This window comes from Centruroides sculpturatus, unplaced genomic scaffold, assembly GCF_000671375.1.
Source record: "Centruroides sculpturatus isolate CEXI.00-Female unplaced genomic scaffold, Cexi_2.0 scaffold480, whole genome shotgun sequence".
In the NCBI taxonomy this organism is placed as follows: Eukaryota; Metazoa; Arthropoda; class Arachnida; order Scorpiones; family Buthidae; genus Centruroides; species Centruroides sculpturatus.
In genome coordinates this window covers 249,765-274,662 of record NW_019384976.1, presented here as the reverse complement: position 1 = coordinate 274,662, position 24,898 = coordinate 249,765, and the positions used below count along the sequence as shown (strand labels likewise).

At 31.0% G+C, this 24,898-nt stretch overlaps 2 protein-coding genes across 5 annotated transcripts in view; both read right to left on the bottom strand.

The window, feature by feature from the left end:
* Positions 1-1,543, bottom strand: part of LOC111632677 (sodium/hydrogen exchanger 10-like) — a 40,749-nt gene extending 39,206 nt beyond the window's left edge. For all 3 annotated transcript variants that reach the window (XM_023377173.1, XM_023377171.1, XM_023377172.1), the window contains exon 1: positions 1,398-1,543. In XM_023377173.1, coding sequence (XP_023232941.1) covers positions 1,398-1,479 — 82 coding nt within the window. In that variant the 5' untranslated portion in view covers positions 1,480-1,543. The remainder of the gene's footprint in view (positions 1-1,397) is intronic.
* Positions 1,544-3,858: 2,315 nt separating this feature from the next.
* LOC111632688 (coiled-coil-helix-coiled-coil-helix domain-containing protein 2-like) lies at positions 3,859-22,218 on the bottom strand. Of its 2 annotated transcripts, XM_023377186.1 has the most exons (5): positions 22,102-22,218; positions 14,748-14,789; positions 11,838-12,000; positions 9,190-9,403; positions 3,859-4,015 (listed from the first exon to the last, which is right to left on the bottom strand). In XM_023377186.1, the coding sequence occupies exons 2-5, from the start codon at positions 14,777-14,779 to the stop codon at positions 4,008-4,010; spliced, it is 417 nt and encodes a 138-aa protein (XP_023232954.1). In that variant the 5' UTR covers positions 14,780-14,789; positions 22,102-22,218; the 3' UTR covers positions 3,859-4,007. The 2 variants fall into 2 exon arrangements, with proteins under 2 accessions (XP_023232954.1, XP_023232953.1); XM_023377185.1 differs by lacking the exon at positions 3,859-4,015 and having other exon boundaries at positions 9,167-9,403.
* Positions 22,219-24,898: the final 2,680 nt, after the last annotated feature.

Here is a 24,898-nt window from a genome sequence, read left to right as displayed (position 1 = left end):
CGAATGTTTTGTTCGATTTTTTCGAATTTGTTCGAATTAAATTCGAACATAAAATTCGAATTGGTTCGATTATAGAACGATTGAAAACGTTCCAGAAACGTTGAAATTTGTTCGTTTGACTAAACGTAAAAAGTCTCTAATTAGTCTAGAAACGGGGGACCTAATTCTTGCATTTTGTGAAAACGGGTAAGATTGGCTATAATGTAATTATCTTAATCTTCACTATCGTTACTTTTTGCCCACAAATAAAAACCCAGCGAAGCGGGACCTTGCAGCTAGATTCTAGATTACAGTCTTTTATATATATAAAAAAAAACTATATTACATACAAATAAAAACCCAGCGAAGCGGGTCCTTGCAGCTAGTTTTAATATATTTTTTAAAAGAAACAAACCACTGAGAAATGTTTCGTGTGTTTAACAAGGTTCGGAAAACGTTGAAAATGTTAACAACGGGTTCGGCCGAACCTGTGCCAACCCGCTGAATATTACCACTGGACGGACTCCTCCTGGAGGGGAGCCGCCGAGTGTTTAACGTCACTAATTATTGATTCACGGTAGTTCTTGAACAAAATAAAAAAAAAAAAGAAAAAGGGAAACGTCTACTAAAAATATGGTTAAGCTAACCTAACCGAAGCGCCGTCATTGTGATTACCTAGGTACACTTTAACCTAAAAAACTGACTGGCGACAAACTATAGCCAAAAAATATGCAAATCTCACATGGGAATTGAGAAATTTACATCTAAATTCAAAATTAACGAATTTTTGTTGTATTTTCGGGTATAGCACTCGGTACATCGGTATATTTATCCGGCATTCTCCTAGGAATACTTTTCGATGCTCTATCTGATTTTCCAACTCGAAAGTTTCTGTTACGTGGATGTCGATCTACACTTTATTTATTAAAATTCTTAATAATGTTTGATCTTGTATGGTTCAGCCTGATTATATCGAAAAATATATTCAAAATTATCTTTTTCTTGGAATTTTCGGCCCGTCCGGATTCCTCCAGAGAGGTAGGCTGCCATCTTGACCACTTATTCTAGAGAATCTAGACCTATAAATTCTCACTGACGTCCGTTTGTCTTTCCTTAATCGCATATGGAAACCTTAGAGGCGGGAGATTCCGATTAACTATATACGAATTTCCGGTGCAAGCCGAAAGTCACGTTATTTCGATTCAAAAACTTTCCCCCGAAAGCAGTTAATGGATGACCGTCATGTCTCTGTTTTTAAAGGAAAAGTACAATGTACAGTACGGAAGCAATCCACTACTAATTTGAGATGAGGAGCATATATTTTAAATTAAATAAATTAAAATTGTGATTAAAAGTTTCAGCCCGGCATTGTGACCATATCGCAATAAATAATTGCACGTCATAATTTAAAAGTTTACCTCCAAGAAAACAAATCAAAGCAAAATATCCGAGAGTGGGACTTTTCAAAGAAGATTGATAAACGCATTTCTCCATTTTCATTCGGTTTTGCGTTCTATAATAAAGAACAATTTCGAAATTTCGAATGGAACGAAACTGTCGAGAGATCATTTTTTATTCTATAATTTGAATTGGAATAAAATGATAACTAGAAATATAGAACGTTTTGCCGTAAACCCGTATGGTATATAAACCCGTTGATAAGGGAAAGCTATTAAATAATATATTTTTCCAGAAATTCCTCTTGAAACGGAATATTTAGCTTCTTAATGATTAATGAAAATTTAGTAACTTTCCCGTAACGTAGACCCACGATGACACGCACTCTACGTCATGAACAAATCAAAAAACTTTCCAATTCGATTGGATGAAATACGACAACACAACACGGGACGACTTTCGATTAGTGATGTAACGAATATTCGGTTACTATTCGGTATTCGGCCTATTTTTCACTATTCGGCCGAATACCGAATACCTAAAAACAGGAATAAGAAATAACAAAAACACAGTAAATTAATCATTTTGGTATTTAGATTTAATGTTATCGGGTTAGTATTGTTTGTTTATAACTTGTAACATGCACAAAATAAGAAAGAAAATAATATTAGTCACATGTATTCACAATTTATAATTACAAAGATCAGCAAACGTACACGCCTATCGTTGTAGAATTCTCGCACATCTGAGGATCTGACCCTGCCTATCCTTTTTAAGCGCTCGTCTTTGCTCTTTTCTTTCCTCTATCTCTCTAGTCCACGTATGCCTATGCATAAATCATAATATACGCTCACGATACTTTCGATTCGTCACTTTTCCGTCGTAGTTTCTCCATTTTATAATTACGTGACTCATAGCATGGTGATAACGGAGAAAAGAGACAGATAGGGCGTCGGTATATGTCACAGTTATGATTTCACAGATTCGAGACAGCTCGGTAGCCCGAACGGTCCCAGGCTTTCGCCCGTGTACGCTAAGTGACTTTCATTACAAGCATTTAGCTTTCCGAAGTCTATGACAACAATTGTTTGGCATTGACGGCCGCGAATTTCATGCCAATAAGCTGCCTCGACTTGTTCGATTATATTATCAACTGAATTTCATATTTATTTTCACATTTTCTCTTCGCGGTCCTTCTCTGTTCTTTTTCCGTTATTTACACGTTTAGGTCATTTCATTGTTATCCACATTTGATATCATCATTTATCACATACTGCCATGACGCTCGTCTGTCCGCTACAACTGTCAAGAATTAACGCGATTGGCGAAGCGTAGTGACAGCGGGCCAATAGAGAGCAGGATCCTTGCCATAATGCGGTTTGCGCGCCAATTTTCGTACGTGCGTTAATCGAGCCGAATAGTTTGGCCGAATATACTATTCGTTGCAACACTACTTTCGATGGACACCTGACCCTTGTTTAGTTGTTAAAGGAATACCTCAACGTTTATAAATCCCATTATTTGAATGGAGATCAGATTGGTAAAAATTTCGTCATCTACGAATAAATGGTTAATTTCCGTAATGTTTTTCGACATTTTTTCGATTTTAATTCTGCTATTTTTCGGCACGTTTCTTTAAACTCATTATCAATCCTAGCGGGATTAAGTTTATTTTTGGATGCATTAATTTGAATGAAAAGCTACCCTGTAATTGAACTTATTTTTTGAAATCGAAATCTTAGTGAATGATATTTTAATTTATTATAGAGTAAATTTCAACTTATACATATATATTTTAATTCAGTATTTGAATATATTCGATACTTAGTAAAATTAAATATTTGAATTTGTTTTAAATAAAATTTGAATTTGTTTTAAAAAAAAAATATTTTAAAACTAAGCTCAAATTATTTTTTGAATTTAATTATTTGAAAATTAAATAGAGAAACGGTAAATTTTTATTAGATATCTTTTAAATTTCTTAATCAGACATTCTTAAATTATGTAGTTAAAAAATATTCGTTGTAAAAAAATTTTAAGGTATCTGATGTTACGGGAATTTTTAAACAATTTACATGAGTATAAGCAGGGAAGAGCCTACAAAAGCAAGTCAACTTCATTTTTGAATTTGTCTTCAATAATTGTACATTTTTACGTTTTTTAAATAATATGTTTCATTTTAATAAGGAACCAAAGTCATTCTCTATTTACAATTAAAATGTTGATAACTAATTTTAAACCATTGTTGTTATCCATCTAATGTGCTTTATGCAATGTGCCATCTAAATATTGTTTTCACAGCTTTAACAAGAATTAAGAAATTTCAGTGTTAAATTTAAACTTTTCCGCAAAGAAATATATATGAATTAAATACAGTTTATGTCTGGCAGATATTTAATATGGTAATATGATCAGAAACAAAAAAATGTTCATTTCATACTTTTGAAGACTGTGCTTTAATTTAAAATAAATTAATCCATATTAACAGTTCAAATGGAACTTCAGTTTATTTATAACAAGTTAATGAATCTTACATCATCATGTGACAACTCTAGTTCAATTTTAAAAACTAAATTTATACCTTTGATCTATTCACACTAGAGGCACTTTCTAACAATATAATTTCATACTTAAATACCTGTAAAAAATAAATTTTAATTATTATTCATATTTTAAATTAATTTAGTTTTAATTTTATTTGATTACAGTTAATTAATGCTTTACCAATAAAAAATTCAGAATTCTTTCATAAATAATTGTTTAACATTCACAAATATTTTTGGAATTTTTCACAATTCACAAATATTTTTGGAAACTTCTGATATTCAGTAAAGTTTCCAAGTATGAATTTCTTATTTAATATACAAACATCTTGAAACCTGATATATTATTATTAAGCCAAACAACTACCAGTTATGATGATACCTAATGCTTCCCTCTAGTGACAAATTATTTATAAATTAATTTAAAAATGATCACAAAAACTAGCCTGATGTAATCAGTACTTGTCCTTATTTAATTAATGTTTAAGCAAAAGCATGGATATAATTTACAAGTTATCAATGTTCATTAAAAAAGTCAATTTAAAACTTTTAAATTTTAAATACTGTAAATAAGGGATTTCCTTTTTGAATATAAATTAGGATCTGGATAAACTATAGCTCACAGATTTATATGGACTACAGTTTGTATTCTCTTTACAATTTTTCAGTTATATAAACTAGTTATTAAAGTAAAAATTGAACTTATTATTATATTTCTGTAATAAGAAATTTAAAGTTACAATATATATATTGTATATATAAATTTAATATAAAATAAATAAATATATATACCGCATTTACTCACATATAAGACGAGGTTTTTATTCATTTTTCACTGCCTCAAAAACCTAGGTCATCCTATACGCGCAAACGAAGGATTCTTTGCGTTTTTGCAATAATTTCTGTGTGAACTGTGTATACTTCATGCTGTCATTATAGGTCTACAGTCTATTTATTGTAAGTTGAACCTACTGTAAACAAATTAAGACACACACCCCTTTGTTTATTGGTTTAATCCTACATCCATCAATTAAAAACCACATTGCATCTCATTCGTTCACAAAAAATAGTTTCTCGTTATTTATAAAAACATGAATGAAATACAGGTCATTTAGCAATGATTATAAATATAGTTATTTTATATTAGTTAAATTGTTATTTTTAATGAAGATTATTAGCACATTCTGAATCATTAAAAATAAACTTTTTCTAATCATGTGATAATGCTTTGGTTTTGTTTTCAATTCATCACGTATTAAGGCAAACATGGTTGTTTGCCTTAATACGTGCATTTGATAATATTTTGCGATTAAACAAAATAAAATTAGAATTGTATTAATAAATCTAATTTTTTTTATTTTGATCTCTAAAGTCACACCTCGTCCTATACATGAGATCATCTTATACCCAAGTAAATAATATGGTATATATATATACACCATATATATATTTATACCCTTACTATCCTCTAATTTGTCATTACAAGAAATAAATTTACTGAGAATTCCAAAACATGATACAAACTTTGAATTACTCATTAATATACAAAATAAATGCTAATAATAAATACATTCGTTTAATGGTTTTTGTAAATTTAATTTAACATAAGATTTCATATTATAATTTTTCATTATATTCTTTTTAATAAAAACTTAAATTACAAATACTTTTCAAAAATAATATTACTTCTAACTACTCAATTTACATTCAATATTCATTAATTTGTTTGCTTTCCTAAAGTGTATTATTTTAATATTAAATTTTCTTTTGTATTATAAATATCATAGAAATAACTTATAAAATAGCCCACAAATTCATTATATTTTTTAATCCAATAGGTCATGGGCCATCCATTTCTTAAAATGCTTATTCAATTACTAAATGACAAATCTCATAAAAGAATTATACATTCTTTATTCACATATCTTTCTCCATACTAATTGATATTTTTATTATAATTTACTAAATTTTGATTTTATATACAAATGCTTCATTAGATTAAGTAAGAAAATAATAAACCACTAATATTTATTTATATTTATTTTAAATTTAAGTTTTTCCTCAAATTTTCCTCAAAGTTTTTATATGTATTTAAATATATATTTCAATTACATTTATTATAATGATTAATAATTTTTAGTGATTAATAATATTTATGAAAGTCATTTATGTATTCAGCATTATATTTTTCAATTTGTCAACTTAATTCATATTTTTGTGTTCAAGAATATGAATTGTATTTTTACAATAATTCAAAACTGATGATTCTGATCAGATATATATATAAGCATGACTAAATTCAGATAAAGACAAAGATACAATTGAATAATATTATATGCTTTGCTATAAAACAGAGGGTCTCAAGATCATATAAATGATTTTATAAACAATTTTAACTCAAGATATTTCATTGTAACAAAACAATACAGTTCTCATTGTAAAAACAGTTTAGAAAAATCTAGGTCACATTTGTAACCATATATCACTATCAATATTTCTGATAAGATATTAATGAAATTACTGTTAAGAATAAATACTTTTTATCACAAATTTAAATTTCAAACATCTTGTTTACTTGATATACATATATCATTCATTTGCTACATAAATAAAGTAAAGAAAGAATATGTAAATTATACAAAGTTTCACAATGTAACATTATTCCTATAAAAATATCTATTAGTTTTTTTTGTATTAAATAAATAAGAATAATGATCTCAAATGTCAATAATTTATGATAACAGATCTTCAGCTAATGCTCCTTGCTACCTTGAATGTTTTTAAAGATGTTATCTTATTGTTATCTACGTAAATAATGTTTCATGTAATAAATTTAATTGGAAGATTGATTATGAGACAAGGAAATATCAGAATTTACTGTAGTGAATTCAACAACAAAGATGAACAGCATAAACAGAAACTAAACTGACAATCATAGCAATAATAATAAAGAGAATGAAAAAATAAAAAGAAAGCAAATGAAAAATGATCATGAATTATTTACAGTAATGGATTGTGCAGTTTATATTTCAATTATTTAAATTTTTCAATGTTACTATTACGGGCATTAGTGATAAATTAATCAGATTTATATTTGCCCATAAAAGTGATAAAATAATTTTCATTAATTTCATTCCTTACAAGTTTACTAACATTTTTTCAAATTATTCAGGTAAGTTTTTACATGTTTGCCACCAGAGATGCCTCTTATTTACTGTAATTTGAGGTGAATAAAACACCTCTCTGTCTAAATGATTAAGTAACTCTAATAATGTTTATGATGTGACATCATAAGTTGTCTTAAAAAGATCCTTCGTAACTTAAGTGCTATGTGAAGTAATCAAATTTGTTTTTTTTTCTTTCTTTTTTCTTGATATTTCTTTTCTACCACAGGTAGGATGAATAGAAACAATAAGTTAAAAGTTGCATTATTAGAGTGAAAGATAGCATTTTTTTCTTTGTAAAAAAATACCTTATAGTTACTTNGTTTCACAATGTAACATTATTCCTATAAAAATATCTATTAGTTTTTTTTGTATTAAATAAATAAGAATAATGATCTCAAATGTCAATAATTTATGATAACAGATCTTCAGCTAATGCTCCTTGCTACCTTGAATGTTTTTAAAGATGTTATCTTATTGTTATCTACGTAAATAATGTTTCATGTAATAAATTTAATTGGAAGATTGATTATGAGACAAGGAAATATCAGAATTTACTGTAGTGAATTCAACAACAAAGATGAACAGCATAAACAGAAACTAAACTGACAATCATAGCAATAATAATAAAGAGAATGAAAAAATAAAAAGAAAGCAAATGAAAAATGATCATGAATTATTTACAGTAATGGATTGTGCAGTTTATATTTTTTAATTATTTAAATTTTCATATCCATCGTTTTTCAATGTTACTAATATGAACCCCAATGTAAATATATTAAACATAAATTAATAGATTAATCCAATTTGTATTTGCTTGTATCCAAGCTTTCCAACTGCTGAAATAATTTTTAAATAATTTTCATTCAATACAAGTTTACTATAATTTTCCAGTAATTCATGTAAATTTCTTGTTTTTGCCTCTACAGGCATCTCTATGTTAATACTATTTCAAAAAATCATTTCATCTATGTTTTCAACAATTTTTTTTATTAAATATTTAAGTTTATTTTTATTTTCCTAATGTATTATCAACATTTCCTATTGTCCAATCTGCATATGATTATTATTCTGGTATACATCAATATTGTTCTATAAAAATGAGTTAGAAATACTATTTATATAATGTAAAAAGCCTGAAGGTAACAAGCAACAATGATAATCTTTGTAACAATCAAACACAAAAATATCAACCCTAAAAAAATTCTATCAACAAGTTGTGTAACATTTTCCGACTGTTACAAGATTTTATTATAAAATGACAAAAAGCTTAATTTTGAGGGTAGTGATGTGTTTTATAAAAAATTGTAAATGCTAATAACAAGTAAAATCTTTGTTAAGTTCAACTCTACTCAAGATATGACACACGACCATCCCTATCTCTCCACCCTCTCAACCTTTAACCATCAAAATAGCATCAATCTCCTTATACACAAGCTACCATGTCAAATTTTATTTCCTAATCTTTACCCCATACTGAGATATTAATTAAATGAAATAGACACCAATACATACTTATGCATCCATGGCACTTTTTTCCTGTTTTTTGATATTTTTGGATTCAGGGGACCTCAATTTGTGGAGATTTGCAAAACACCCAGAGGTAAGTATCGAAATCTGATGATTCCAATACTTTCCCTTGTTATGTATGCATAACAGTCAAGAAAGTAACATTGATAATGTAAGGGATGATGACAAAAAGACAGATAATTTGTTTTCACTAAATAACTGATATGTTCAAAATGAGACAAAGATAATAATTTTAACTATTTGTCTTTAAATGATAGTTAATTGAAAGAATATGTATGTAGGAAAGTGAAAAAAGTAATTAGTAACTAGGAAACAAGTAAATGTAATTATCTTTAACAATGGAATTAAGAATTGTTAAACTTATTACTATGTTATCTGTTAATCTATTAAATCACTTTTTTGTTGTTGTTTAATTATTATAAAAAACTTTTATCAAGAAGTTTTATATTTCTAATTATTATTATATGACTAAGAAATATAAATTATTGTTACAGAGATGACAAAAATTTTTAATATTAATATTCACTACATTGGTAACTATGCAATGAACATTTAAGAAATTTTATTCAACTTACCATATGATAATTTGCATTGTTTCAAAGCCTCATTAAATCCTTCACAAAGTGTTAAATCATGATTTTGTGCACATTCTAAAAATTGCTTCAATTCAAACTGACAGGGTGTGCTTGGTGATAACTGATCTTGTTGAACAGGAGCTGCTTGTGCAGGTGCGGCCTCTTGAGATCCACCACCAAGGCCACCTGTCAGAGCATGTCCTAAAGTATGACCCTAAATGAAAAATAATAATTCAGGTTTTCATATGAATTTATACACGAGATGTTTTTAAATGTAACAATTAACAATATGATAAGTATCAATCAAATTCTTACATTAGTAATACTGAAAATTAAGAGGGAAGCATCTAACTAATCAGTAAAATATTACAAGATATTTGGGATTATTCAAGTAAAGAGGTAAGACAAAAAAAAAAAAAAAAAAAAAAAAAAAAAAAAAAAAAAAAAAAAAAAAAAAAAAAAAAAAAAAAAAAAAAAAAAAAAAAAAAAAAAAAANAACTAAAAAAAAAAAAAAAAAAAAAAAGCATTAACTCTCATAACTTAATTTTTCTTGAAATATCCTTGTCTATAGTCTCCAAAAAGTTCTAACAAATTACATTAAGAGAATTTTTCATGCAATCTTCCAGAGTTTTGATAATGAAATTTCAAAAAATAAAAATTAACATTAATAATAATAATTTCAGGTGTACAAAAAAAATGTAGATTGTTTTAAATATAAATTATGTTTCGTTTTATTAGCATAACATTTAATAGGAAATAGGCATTTTAAAATTAAACAATTTAAGTTTAAATTCAAAAACAGAAATAACATATGAAAAAAAATAAAAACTAAAATAAAAATATATTATTGCATGATTTTGTTTTTTTTTAATATGGTTTAATCTATTTTTTAAATATATTATACAAATCTCTGAATGCAATTTCATTAATAAATGAGTTAAAGTATGGTAATAAAACACAAAAATACAAAGGATATTTGTAACTAAAGATACAAGCCATGTCGGATGACAAAACAAGATCACCACTGAGAAGTGGCAGCACTGCTTGAGTCTAACTTAGTCAGCTCACTTCCAACTGTGTCATTTGACTTATTGGGTTAATCATTGTATCTTGCTTTAAGTTTAAAATGAACAAACTGATTATAAATGCCATTAAGTGCAAAGGCATTCTGTTATTCAATTTTTAAGCACAAAAAGAGAAGCCTTTTTTGAAATTTGTCAGCAAATTGTTAGCATTTATGGTGATGTGATAAATAAACAGAATGTCGTGTCGTGAATTTGAGAGATTTATGATGAACAAAGATCTGGTCTACCATTTTTGATCACTGATGATCTGGTTGAAAAAAATCAAACAAAACATTCATGCTGATAAATGTGTAACCATCAATAAACTACACTGCATAATTCCAGAAGTGTCCAAATTGTTGCTTCATGAGATTGTGTACACAATGGATACTGTTAAAGGAAGACCACAGGAAAAGCCAAATAGAGCTGCTCTATTATTTCTCATATGTCATGCATAATGTTGTGCAGAATAGAATGAGGAACACATTCTCCTACCAAGACATAGCTCAAGACATTAAGATCAAGCAAGAAAATTATGGCAATAGTTTTCTCAGATTGAAAGGAAAATGAGACAATATTCAAAAGGATGTTCTCCTGATTGATTTTATGACCATGGAGTCATCATAAGTACTGCAGTGTATGAAGAGACATTGAAGACACTTAGATTCTCATTCAAATACAAAAGATGGGAAAGTTGCTGAAACAGGGTATCTGCTTGCCTCATGACAATACTGGGTCACAGTCAACAAAAACAACACAGCAGTTGATTCAGAGTTTTAGGGGAAAATTTTAAATTATCCCAATCACAACTCAGATCGTGCTCCCAGTAATTATTATTCATTTTTGCTTTCAGAGAAACATCTAGTCAGCAACAAGTTTGACAATGATGAACAGGTGAAAGAGAAAGTTGCTATCTGAATGCAGATGTAGGCAGTGGAATTCTATGAAACCAGCATACAAAAACTTGGGCCCAAATGCCTTGGTAGTAATGATTAGGTAAAAAATACCTAACAAGTTCTTTTCTTTTGCCTCTATGTCCTTATTAAATTCTTTACTATATCATTGTCTACATTGGACTCTGTATATTAATAGGACTTATTATACTGGTATTGTTTCCATTCTAGCAAATAGAGATCTTATTCAGAAAAACAAAATATCTTTACTTTCTTCACCTGTTGGAAAAAAATAAAGTTATTTTTTTTTTTACTTAATAAGATCTCCTCTATTTGCTAGAATGGAAACAACACCAGTATAATAAGTCCTATTAATATACAGAGTCCAACATAGACAATGATATAATACCTAAGAAGATTTGAAAACAGGTTTACCACTTTGCTTTGTAAATAAATTTATATATTTTTAATAATTGCATTTATATCTTTACTTTCTGGATAGCCCTTGTATTTCATTCTTAATAATAAATACTTTTAAACTTTTAGCACTGAATGAATAATAATAATAATAGTTATAATGAAAACTTCGTAACTTTCTTTAATTCATATTTTAACATAATTTTATCTTAATATATATTCAAAATCTGTTAAGAAAAAAATAAATCAGTAGAAAAATTATATTTCAAATTACCACTGCAGATCCAACTGCAACACCAGCAGCTGTAGTAGCCATTTGAGCCATCAAACCTGGTTGCTTAGGCTGAGCCATTACTGATGTGGGTTGAGTAGGCTGAGCAACAGGTTGATGTTGGGGGGCAGGAGCTGGAGCTCGACTCATTGGCCTGGGTGCTGACCTGTGGAAAAGAAAAATATATAATAAATACAGATGAATCAATATTGATAAAATTCTTGTCTAACAGAGTGTCTCTTAAAATTCATTTTAGTAAGTATATTAGAACTGTTATAAAGTCAGTACCAGTTTGATTTTATTATTTTAAAAAAAAAGCAATCAATAAATTTTTAATTATAGTATTTCTTTTATTATATTATTCAGTTCTTTACAAATTATATAAAATAAAATACAATTAAACTATAACATTTAATTTTTTCCATTAACACTGAAAAACAGACATTATGACCATAAAATTTTGTTATGATTTCACATTTTAAGAGAATTACTTACACAATTGTCCAGACTTTTGAGAATGAAATTATTTAAAATTCCACAAAATATAGGCGGTTATAAAAAATAAAATAAAAACTAGAAAATCAGAATTATAACTACATTCCAGATGGCAGCCATTATGCATGCTGCCATTGATAGCCAATCATCATCACCTGCATTCAGAGTGATGTTGCTCCTGATAGGATTAGATTGCAACCAAATGGAACTGAATCATGTACTGTACAGTGACATATCCAGATTCAGTTTGGGCATTAATGATGACTATATTTGTGCCTAGAGGCCCTATGGTGAATGCCTCAATCCTGCCTAAGCTTTGGAGTGGTACACCACTCCCATGGCTGGTGTGATGATCTGGGATGCCATCACATACAAAAGCCAGTTGCCTCTAGTAGTGATCCAAGAGACCATGATAGCCAAGTGGCATGTTAATAACATCCTGCAGTTACATGTGTTGCCTCTTGTGGCAGGATTCCAGAGAGCCATTTTCCAACAGGACAATGCTCAACTACACATACAGCAAGGGTGCCTGTCACAGAACTGCCTCTGCCAGGTCCTGATTTGTCACCAATAAAACATATCTGGGACACCAAATTGGACAGCCTAGAAGTTTGGCCGAACTAGAGAATCACTTGCAGCAACTACAGATTGAGATGCCACAGGACACCATATAGCACCTGTATGTCTCTATGCCTGCCCATATCAAATTGAATATTCACCCTAGTGGTGATCCAACAAGGCACTAGAACCTCCTTTCATTTGTAATTTTTCCTGCAATAAATGATTGTTTTGCTTTCATTTTGTAATTACTTACTTATATAACCATTACACTCACAAATGTATAATTTCATTCCAACAACAGCTTCTTGGTGTATTAATTTTTATGGCAATGAGTGTACAACACATCCACAAAATTTCATCAAAATTGGTGATTATAAACTGCTAAATGTCCCTTGTCAGTTTGCATGCTCTATAATAAAACCATTTCAAACAAAACTCCAATAAAATTCACAGAGGAAAGCGTTAATAAATCTAATTTTCTTTATTTTGATCTTTAAAGTCACACCTCGTCCTATATGCAAGGTCATCTTATATGTATGAGGAATATATTTACTTTCATAAATAAATAACTGAAATAAATATCCAGTCTAACAGTCTAAAATTACCAAAAATTTGAATTATTCAATAATCATATCCATTTACAATATAATTGTTATTAATATGTAGTAAATAAATCCAAATATGAAGTATGGTACATACAACACATGAACATCTTTGGGCCAACTTATATTTTACACCCCAAAATGCATCTATTAATGTATGTAATCAACCAACGTACAGTCGGCCCCCCTATAACGTACATTCCTATAACGACAATTCCTATAACGTAGCGAAAAAATTGTAGAAACTTTCGTATAAAGTACCTCCTATAACGTCGTTTCGCGACAAGATTGATAGAGTCTGGACCAATAGTGGATGAGCAGCCGAACTACTTACCTCTGACCCTGCGCCACGCTACGGAGTGGCTAAATTGAGTTTGCTATCGTCTGTTTAGTATTATATATAAATTATATATAAATTAGGTACTGTACATATAATTATATATTAATTATATATAAATTAGGTACTGTATATATAATTATATATTAACTTAATTTATTGTAACTTTATTATAATTATATATATGCTTTCTGCCGCCTGGCAACACGCTACGGAGATTTTAGGCTAGTAAGTTGAGTTTATTATCGTCTGCACAGTATGTAAATTAGGTACCGTAAGTCTAATACAGCACTAATTTTATACATTTCTTGTGAAAGAAACACTTCTTATTCAACGTCCATAAAAATTATTTATATTAATGATGTCTCCAAAGGTCAAGTTATTTTTCCGCCAAAAATTCGTTATCAGAAATTGCGGCCGTCGTTTCGCGTGCTGTTCCGCGATGAAAACCAGCTTTAAGCAACGGCGTAGTCGAACGGTGTAAGTAATCCTACAATTTTTTGTTTATAGCATAGTTTATACAGATTATTCCCAAAAAATTATACGTATTTTGGAAATGTTGAGTGGAATTAGTCTAGAATCGGTTAATTTTATAGAAGAAAACCTTTCGAACAGCCTTAGTCCGTAAAGTTCCCACCTATCGGGCTGCGAATGGCTCATGTATTTAATCGTTCCTACAACGTAAAATTCGATTAGCATGGAACGTATCTAAGCGTTATAGGGGGGTCTACTGTAAATATAATTAACCCCTATGTTTTGAATCATTGAATTACCAGTAGCACTCCTATACATCTGCAGATGCAGAATTACAGAATTTTCAAGAATTATCTAATTGAAATATAGCCAGTGATCCCAACAAAGGAAATGTAAATTAATATAGGTGAAAGGTAAAGACTAAAATTTTTTAGTGATAATTACCTAACAGGTGCTGATCTTCCTCGACGAGGCATTTTTTAATATCTGAAAAGATAAATTAAATTAATTAAATATTAAATGCTTTTTTTAATAAAACAATTTCGTATTAACAACATATGTGGCAAGATCAATAAGTAACCTTAAATGTTGCATAAAATGAAGTGATAAATTTCATTGAAAGAACAGACATGACACAGTTTATGAAATATCAATAGAAATGAACATCTGTTACAAATCTGTACAAACATATTCATATTTGTACAGATGAAATGAAGCAGCAAGCTGACAATTGCACCATTCTTCTGAAGGTATAAAAAGAAAGGAAACACTTTTCTTAGTGCTGAGCCATTACTGACGTGGGTTGAGTAGGCTGAGCAACAGGTTGATGTTGGGGGGCAGGAGCTGGAGCTCGACTCATTGGATGCGAGCGATTACGTAATTAGCAAAAAAAAAGTTGAAATAAAGTGATTAAATAAAAATTATTACAAATATTGTAAATAATAAATGCATATATACAGATATTTTTTGGAGGGGGAAATGGTCTTCACAATTTGAAATTGATCGAACACACCTGTGCTCGAATACAGTCATGCAGTCATACAGTCATTGCAGATGAACCATATGTGCATTATTTCCAATCTGAGTTGAAAAGAGCACGCAAATAGTACTGTCACCAATCATTGTGACTAAAAAAACTTTTCACTCAACATTCTGCAGGGAAGTGATGCTGACTCTATTTTTGGATTTTGGAGCACTATATAATAGAACTAGCTTACCCGTCGCACATTGCTGCGATCTCAGAAGAAATGAAATTCAAGCAAACTCGTTATGATAAAATTAAATTTACATTTTATCATTTTTATTGAAACTTATTATTATTATTAATTTTCATCGGGAAAACATTTTAAAGCGTCATTTCAATTCTATTTATTTATTGGAGTGCTTTGTGGATACACGATATTTTTTGTTTTTCCGTCTGATGCGTACACGAATAAATCAAAAGGTTTTCCGACGCGTGAGTTGGCCACATACAGTTGTCCAAGCGAGAAGCACGGATTCTTTAAATTTAGCCCTCATACTCGCAGAGATTGTTAGAAGTGCGATATTCCCCATTTATATATATATTTTTTTTAATCCTTCATAATTTTGATTATTTAATTGCTCCTTCCTCTCTTCCTTGGCGTGTTGTGAAATTTCTCATAGTTGGATAATAAACCGTTTTATTGTAATTTGTCTTTTTAAATTATTTTGAGTTGATATTAAAATTTGGAAAAGGGGGATCCCTAGATCGGTAAAATAGGCAAATTTCCTTCTACAACTTCGGTTGTTGTTCATGATACAGTTAAGGCTTTAACAAAGTTCGTGCGATTACGTAATTAGCAAAAAAAAANGTCGCGACCGCAATAATACAGTAATAGGTAAAATTATTGTTATTAGAGAGGTTGAGGCGCACGTTTTAAACGTGTAAACGTGTACGTGTGACGTTCGGCGCCGCTTTCCCGTAAGCCTAAAAGTTTGACAATGGTGTTTGGATAGTCGGTGGAATCACGCTCGACATTCCAAACACCATCGTCAAACTTTTAGGCTCACGGGAAAGCGGCGCCGAACGTCACACGTACACGTTTACACGTTTAAAACGTGCGCCTCAACCTCTCTAATAACAATAATTTTACCTATTACTGTATTATTGCGGTCGCGACTATTCGTGCTCCCAACAGACTTCTCCCGGAGGGAAGCCGCCGATTATTTAACGTCACTGGTTATTGTTTCATTGTAGCTCTTGATATACTAATTATTGACACGGTAGTATCAATAATTAGTATGTGATCGGGTCACGTGACACAAATTGTAAAAACGTAACAAATTAAACAAGATTAAGCAATGGCGGCTCCCATCGCGCAGAGTTCTTAAGTAATCCGATGAGTTTTCGCTTACAGCTCTTATTATACGTGTCTCCCCCAAAAGTTTCTGTGTTTAGGGCACGTCTACTAGAGAGGTGTCTTAAGAGAGCAAAATTAGAAAAAAACGCCCCATGTAGTAAGGAAGGAATTTTACCATTTTTCGGTCAAGATTCAAAAACCGGTTATTTGGTTAAGGCTGTTATACACGGTAAGGAAATCCTTTGAGGATTAACCGTGATTTTTTTTCTATCTATCCATTTTTAAATAAAAATAATTCTTTATACGTTGGGAGATATTTTAATAAGTTTTGTAAATTACTATGTTCGATCCAGCCAGTNTAAAAAGCCTTCCCAAAGTTTCATGGCAATCGGATAAACGGTGTGGTAATGCATGAAGGACACACACACACACACATACATTCATTTTTATATATATAGATGAGTATAGGTATCTCTTGATTAATGCAGTTAATTAATACCTTGATGTTACCACATATAGTATATCAAAATTTCATTAATCAAATATGGTAACTAAAACAACTGGCAAAGCCTTGTTAATTAAAACTTCTACCATGCATATGAAGAGATTGCCACAATTAATTTTGCACATTAACCAAATCCCACATTAAGGGATACCTGTACTATGACTAGCAGAACATGCAGTTCATTACTACATGACAAACAGAATCAGAAATCCTGTAGAAAAGACATGGATTGGTGTCAAAAGGTATTCTTTTGCAGCATGATAATGCTTGATCTCATTTATGAATCTGACAGACACCATCATAGAGAAGTTGAATATGAAGATATTGCCACATTCAATCTTGCCCTCTGCAATTATTTGTCAGTCCTCTAAAGGAGGTCTTAAGTGGGTTGATTTCAAGACAAAGTTCACAATGCAGCATATTAATGGCTTGTGACCCAACCTAAAGATTTTTTCCAAGGATACAGAGTGGTTGGTATCACATTGACAATGTTTTATACAGAGACAAGAAGAGTATGTTAAAAGTATTAACATGTTCTAGAAAACTATGTCAATGAATATTTTCTTACTAATGCTTTTAAATTTACTTAAAAGCATTAGTAAGAAAAAATATTCATTAACATAGAAAATGTCTCAATAAGCAATACAAATTTATATATAATATTTTGATGAAAATTAAAAACATCACTCATTAAAGTAATGGTTATTAAATAACTTCATTTTCCTTTAACAATTATGATAATTAATCCTAAATTTTTTATATATCACCCAAATATGATATTCAGTTTACTGAAAACATTTCATTCCATTCCCAATGAAACATTTTTTGGAGTACTAATCTTTGCATTTTTTATTTCATTTCACAAAGGATTTAAAATCAACCAACTTCTAATGTTTCATTTCTTTGTTTTTAAATGAGTGTATATCACAATTATTATTATTATTATTACATTTTTGTGCATATAATCTGTCAAAATATACACTGCATAAGCAATAATAGAAAATTGCTAAAGTAAAAATTAAACCTTCAGATAACCTGTCCACCCTATATCCCATGCTTTTGGTAGTAGCCAATTTGCCATAGGCACTAGTTCATGATTTTAATTTAAAACTGGTATATCAGCTTGTTATCTCTCATTGCATAACCTACACTGCCTTTCAAACTGTCTTTTAAACAGAGATAATTCATGATTTATTCAAATATACATTATTTTGCATAGGATAATTGAAATTTACACAATTTTATCAATACTTGTTAATTAATAAATTGCAGATTATGTAAGTTAATAAAAATTAAGGCTTTTGAATTATGGCATTAGTACAATATGTTATGATCATCATTCATAAAAAATTAAAAAGTTCTAAGAAGTGAAGTATAACATAAAAATATCCAGAAAAACAATCAATATGATTGGTCATTTAGAATGAACTTGAAATAGTGTCTCAAATTAATGAAAGAAATAATGAAGGAAAGACTAACCAAGAAAAGATTATCTGAATGAAGTCCAAAATGGTACAACATACCAGCTGTAAAATTTTTAGCTCAAGAAAGGAAACTAACAAAAAACAAAACTTTACACTAAACCAGTTAAACCACAGATTAAAGAAAGCTAGTAGGCAGATGTAAATTCATTATAGAGGCATAGCTTAGTGAAGCCTCTTCTATGAGACTTATAGCATTGTGTTCATTCTCAAAATCTGTTTGACAGATTTTGATTAAACTTTGCCATTTTCCATCTATTAAAACGAGAAATCCAAAAATGCAATAAAAAATGGGGGTCCATGACTTCATTTTTGAGATATAAGGTCATTTCATGAGCACAAAGCGATGTTGTGCAATGTTTCATGTCACTACCACATCTATGGGCTTCATTGAGTTCATTCTCAAAATTTAATGAGCTGATTTTGTACTACTTTGCCATTTTCCATTATTTGAGACAAGGAATCCAAACATGTAATGACTGTCCATTTAAATGTGAAAAATGGGGATTGAGGAGTTTGATATATGGAGGAGTTACACTTACATGGCCGATTGCAGAGACACAGTTCACATTAAATGACATTTAACAGTTGAACGGCATGGCCGCGTTTCTTTATGCTGTGTTCGAGAAGCGCTTTACACGAACACTCTAAAACCTGTTTCTAAATTCAGTGCTACAATGTAGCGAACCATTTCTAAACATTTGCTGCAAGAGGTCACTGCAGCGAAGATAAAGCAGCTTTTACATCTGCTACACGTGTAAAGCAAAATGGATGCTTGTGTGTATAATACGATATTATACTGTAAAAATAAAAAAGTCAAAGTGACTGTTGATAAAAATATTATGGAAAGATTAAGAAGGATTAATTTTATAAAATGACTGAAAGTTATCAAAAATAAAAAAAAAAGAAAATACTATATTTTAAATATAATTATATATCTTCTCTCTCTTTACTTTGTTCACATTTATGGAAAGATAAATGTGATCACATTCTTTATATCTCTTTATTTAAATATTGTAGTTCTTTAACTAAAGCACTACTTTTGGCTGTAACTGGAATTAAAGGATAGATTATAGGATCCATGTTTTGCTTGAGCAAAAAAATGTTTCTAAACTATGATGCAGCAATGTATAGCGATAGCTGCTCGTGATGTCATTTTTGCTACACTCTCTACATAAAGAAATGCAGCCCATCTAGATGTTGGCTGGCTGAACCGTGGTTTAAATGCTTTGTAAAGATGACAATCATCTATTTCTGAATGCTGCCTAAACAAGCATCAGCAAATTTTCTTTCTTTGCCACTACTCTCCTCTTTTAGAAATCATTCAGCCAATTGGGTTATTCATTTGTAATGTCTGAAAAAACTCCAATAAGGTTGCCAGCTATATTCTGAAAGGATACTGCAACTCTCAGTGACAGTTCTGAAGTTATGGCTAAGAAAAAAGACTTCTTACTTGTAGTTAATTGTAAATAATTGTTTTTATATGTGATGTATTTAGAGATGTCTCTTCATGAATTTTACTCTTCCTCTCAAGAATTAGAAGATATATACACTTTTATGGCACAATAATAGATTTTTTAATCAAATAGTTTAATTTATCATCAAATTAAAGTTCTATATATAAGAAATTGTAATTTTGTTTAAAAAATTACTTTTAAAATCAACATACTTAAACTGAAATTAAGATTTAATTTATATTCTGGTAACTATTCGGGGTTGTCTGTACATAATGCCACACTCCAAAGGTGAGGGGGAGTTTAAGAAATGTGATAGTTGTGACAAGGAAGGAAGAGGGTGTTTAGAGCAGCGTAATGTCACTGCTTACTAAATATATAATTTGGATTACAGGTGGCTCTTGTACAATAATATTGCACATGCATTGCTCTTTTATTCTGCAACTCTCAGTATCAATATTGCAAAACCCCCAGAGGCACCACTAACTATGAACATTTGCATGGGAATAAAAATGCCAGAATTGTTTGGGAAAAAATTTGATTAGCACAAGTTGTACATAAAATATTGGTACTATTCCATTAACTTTTAATATTATTCTAATTTCAAATATACAACCAAATAACATAAAATAACAAGTTATATGTAAAATATACAACTAGTAGTTGAAATTTAACTTTTCTAATTATACCAATGCAAAATTATGCTAATCATTTTCGATATCAAATGTGTATCAACAATCATTATTTAAATTCAAAATCAACTTTTATAACTTTTATACAAACTTAAAGGAAAAGGTAAATTTTCATTCAAATAATCTTTACATATGATTAAAACTAAAAGAAAGCAAATATTAGGATGCAAACATGAATCAGATTTGATCGATTGACATGCCCAGTTAACGGAATAGTACCAAAATACCTTATTTCATAAGTTTTGGAATTGTACCATTCCTATTGTCAATCCCAATTTTTATTTTTAAAATCAACCATCCTACTAGATTTTTGTCATCCAATATAGTGTTATCAAATTAAACAAATGTTCCCTCTACTTAGGGAGGAATGTCCAGTTTTGGAAAATTCATTAATTTTCATTTTAGCATTTTTTTAATTAAAATTTGGATTAAACAAATCTGGTAGAAAGAACTTGGGAAGTTTGGAAGAAAGAACTTTTCTTTCCATAGAACTGGTGTCAGTTGTGGTGTAGCAACAGCAGCCTAATAGCACATTAACATTATTTACCACAAATCGGACACAAGCCAACTGTGGATTACATCATACTTCCTCAAAAAGTCTAGCACGACTGCCATTCTCGACAGCATAATGCAAATTCTCGAGGCGAGCAGGGGTTGAAAACGACAACCAGCACAGGCTGCGGCAAGAAGACGAAGAGCAAAGATCGTATGCGACTCTGCCGAACGGATCGACAAAGAATTTATCGAGACAGAAAACCTCCCCAAACACACTCGCACGAAAATCAACGTAGCATCTCTCGGTATAGTTTCAATAAAAGAACATTTAACTAGTACACAGGGGCATAAAAAATTTGGAGTAAGCTACTTGATATTTGCACTTAAAACTGAATTCCATTCCAATTGTTCTTTTTTTAAAAAAGAAAAACTGAGGGAATGCAACTCGTGACGTCATTTTAAAGGGGAATTTGAAAAACGTGACGTGGGGGAGAGGGAGAGTTAAAATTCACCAAAAATAGCATGACGTCATTTGTGGACGACCCCTTCTAGAAAATAGAGTAAAAAAAAATTACATATCTTAAGAAGTTGATTTTACATTGAGCTTTAATATAATTTAGAAAACAATTAATGAAAGGAGATAAATTGAACGCACATTTAACTATTGTCGCCGATGAACAATAACAAAAACTATTTTGAACTTTATTGACCCGTACAACACAATACTAAGAATAAAGCTGCCCTTCTACCTTAACCTCCCGAGAATGGTTTTTAATGGTTAAAACAACATTTAACTACACGTAACTTAATCTACATGCAAATTAGGAAAGAAAAATATAAGTCGATTTACATATTCGTTCCGATTGCGTCTTCGAAATTTTCTAGAACAGTCCGAAATGACCGTGACGACGATTGCGTCACCTGCACGAGCTTCGTTTGTGTTCGAAACAATATTGCGAAATTAAAATTATTATTATTTTTTTTCATTTTCATACTTGTTTTTATTAATTTAATATTTATTATCCTATTCGAAATTTAAATGTTTTGCCATTATGAATAAAAACGTATATTTGGTAAATTCGGCTGATTTTTTCGCCCGAATCCCGGAGTGGTAGGGCGCCACCTTAAAAAAAAAATTAGACGAACAAGAAGTGCAAATAAAAAAATTATGGCCACTTTTTATGTAAAACACATTACATAGCAACAATTTCTCTTGAAAATAGAACGGTAACATGTTTTTTTAACTCTTTCCGCCCTGTGGGAACTAAGAGGGCCTCTTTTAGCAAGCTTTTATGGGTTCGTCCAGGCCCACAATGGGACGGCTGGGTTTGACATATCCGGACGGACCCAGCCGCCCAATTCCTGGGGCTTTTCGACCCGTCAGATTCGATTCCGGGTCCCCCAGAGCGGTAGATTGCCACCTTGACCGCTCGGCCATCCGGCTGTCCAAATTAATCAACCTTTGTAAACTCTCTCACTCTAGTAGAAGTTAAGCACGCGACAAGGTTACTAGTTAGATCGCCGTTATAGATAGATTTATGTGTTATCCGCATCTAACCATTAATCAGTAACTTACTTATGTGTACAGTACTCCTGTAAATTAACTTTAGTTATACAGTATAATAAACTCCTTCTTTGTTTAACCTGTGAACCTGTCTATCATTGCTCGCACGGACACCCGTCGACTTTCTCAACCCCCTCGCCACTCGAAAAAAAGCCACCCCAAAGACAAAGAGGAAGAGTTTTACCAACTCGACGATTAGAGGCCTCTGTTCCCTCGCCCGTATTCTCACACATATTAATGATTAGATATGGTTTGAAAAGATTAGGGAAGTGCAGCTATGATTATAAATTGCCAGCAAATGTCATTCGAAAAACAGGCACTATAAAATCATACCAAAATTTAGAGTTTGAAGCAGGACCATCTTTTGAACACAATGGAGGCCGGATGGCCGCGCGGTCAAGGTGGCAGCCTACTGCTCTAGGGGACCCGGGCTCGAATCCGAACGGGTCAAGGAATCCCCAGGAATTTTTCGGGGGGGTGGTTCGTTCGGATATGTCAGGCCCGTCCCTCACCACCCGTCACCCCATTCTGGGCCTGGCCGAACCCATAATGGGCTTGCTATAAGAGGCCCTCTTAGTGCCCACGGGGCGGAAAGAGTAAAACAAAACACAATGAAGAAATTGAAGAAGAAATGGAACTTATCGACGAATGGACTTTTTGAATAAAGTTAAAAATAGATTAATTAAAGATTGGTTTTTATTTTTGTTTAGCTATCTTTTAGAGAATTTTGAAAATTTTTTTAGCTATTTTTAGAGAGTTTTTTTTGTTTGCTTTTAGCTACTTTTATTTTATTTTTTTGAGTTGGCAACTCTACTTGGAACCATAGACTAATAAGTGACAGCTGGTCGGAGAAAGCGCGTACTTACTTGTTAGTGCTACTCTTTGTATGAAAATAGAAGAACAAACTTGTGAATCACTTCGTGCTCAAGTTCAGAGGTGTCTGTTTGTTCCATTAATAACTCAACGCGAATACTTTCGAGTTTAACAGTAATACTATATTGCAAAGGAGATAAAATAGCGTGTCTATTCTATCTTATAGAAGTTAAATGGTGTAAAATCGTACAAAACATTTTAATTAGTAGCCGAGAAAAAGTTTTTTTTTTTTTATTAAGGCACAGCGCATTTTTCGAGGCGCTTTGCGTTTTAAATTAATAAAACTGGCTAACTTTGTTTGGGAACTTCTATAAAATATGTAAAAGCATAAACATAATAAAAACTTATCACTTGTTATATTATTTTTTTAATAAGTAAATCGTAATTACTTTCTGAGGGTGTAGAGTTTTCGGTTAAATTTATCTTAATTAACCAAAATGGCGGCGCTTCGGTTAGGTTCGTTTCGTTTTCGTTAGATTAGCTACATTTTTGTAAAGTCCATCCTTACTACATGGGACATTTTTTTCTAATTTTGCTCTCTTAACACACCTCTCTAATAGATGTGTCCTAAACACACAGAAATATTTGAAGGCGACGCGTGTAATAAGAGCTATAAGCAAAAATTCATCGGATTACTTACTGACTCTGCACTGTGGTAGCCGCCATTGCTAAGCTTGTTTTCGTCGTGGAGCGGCACAATGCGCATGAAGAGTGTCACGTGGCATTTCTCGGTGCTGTCCGCTCACGTGATATATCAGTGTACTATAGTTACAGTGACCATACGTCCTTTATTTAAGAGGACAGTCCGTTATTTCACTGCTCTATCCTTTAACTTTATTTATTTTCTAAAATAGGAATTTTGTCCTTTATTTTGCAAAGTTAAAAAAAAAATTTTTAATAATATATTGAACAAGTTAGTTTTGTGTACGCCATCACGATCAGTGTTGCATTGCTACATAGATCGCAGTAGTGCAGTGTGTCGCCAACCAAGGTCTGTATAAGAAGGTCAGGACACGCTCCCTTGATTCTATGCGGCAGCGGCCATTTTGGTATTCATCGATAGAGCTCGCCATACGTGGTTTTTGCATGAGTCGACTATTATTACTTATATACGTACTCAAAACGTTAAGCAATGGGTTATTGTGTTGCACCTAATTGTAAAAGTAAGTCTACCGACGTTCGATTGTTCAGATTTCCTGCAGATAAGCGG

Excerpts from the sequence above, each read along its gene's own strand:
- LOC111632688 (XM_023377185.1), bottom strand. The coding sequence starts at position 14,779 with ATGCCTCGTCGAGGAAGATCAGCACCTGTTAG. Across the intron at positions 12,001-14,747 it reads GGAAGATCAGCACCTGTTAG|GTCAGCACCCAGGCCAATGA; the intron begins GTAATTATCACT and ends TCTTTTCCACAG. Across the intron at positions 9,404-11,837 it reads TTGCAGTTGGATCTGCAGTG|GGTCATACTTTAGGACATGC; the intron begins GTAATTTGAAAT and ends TTTTTCATTTAG.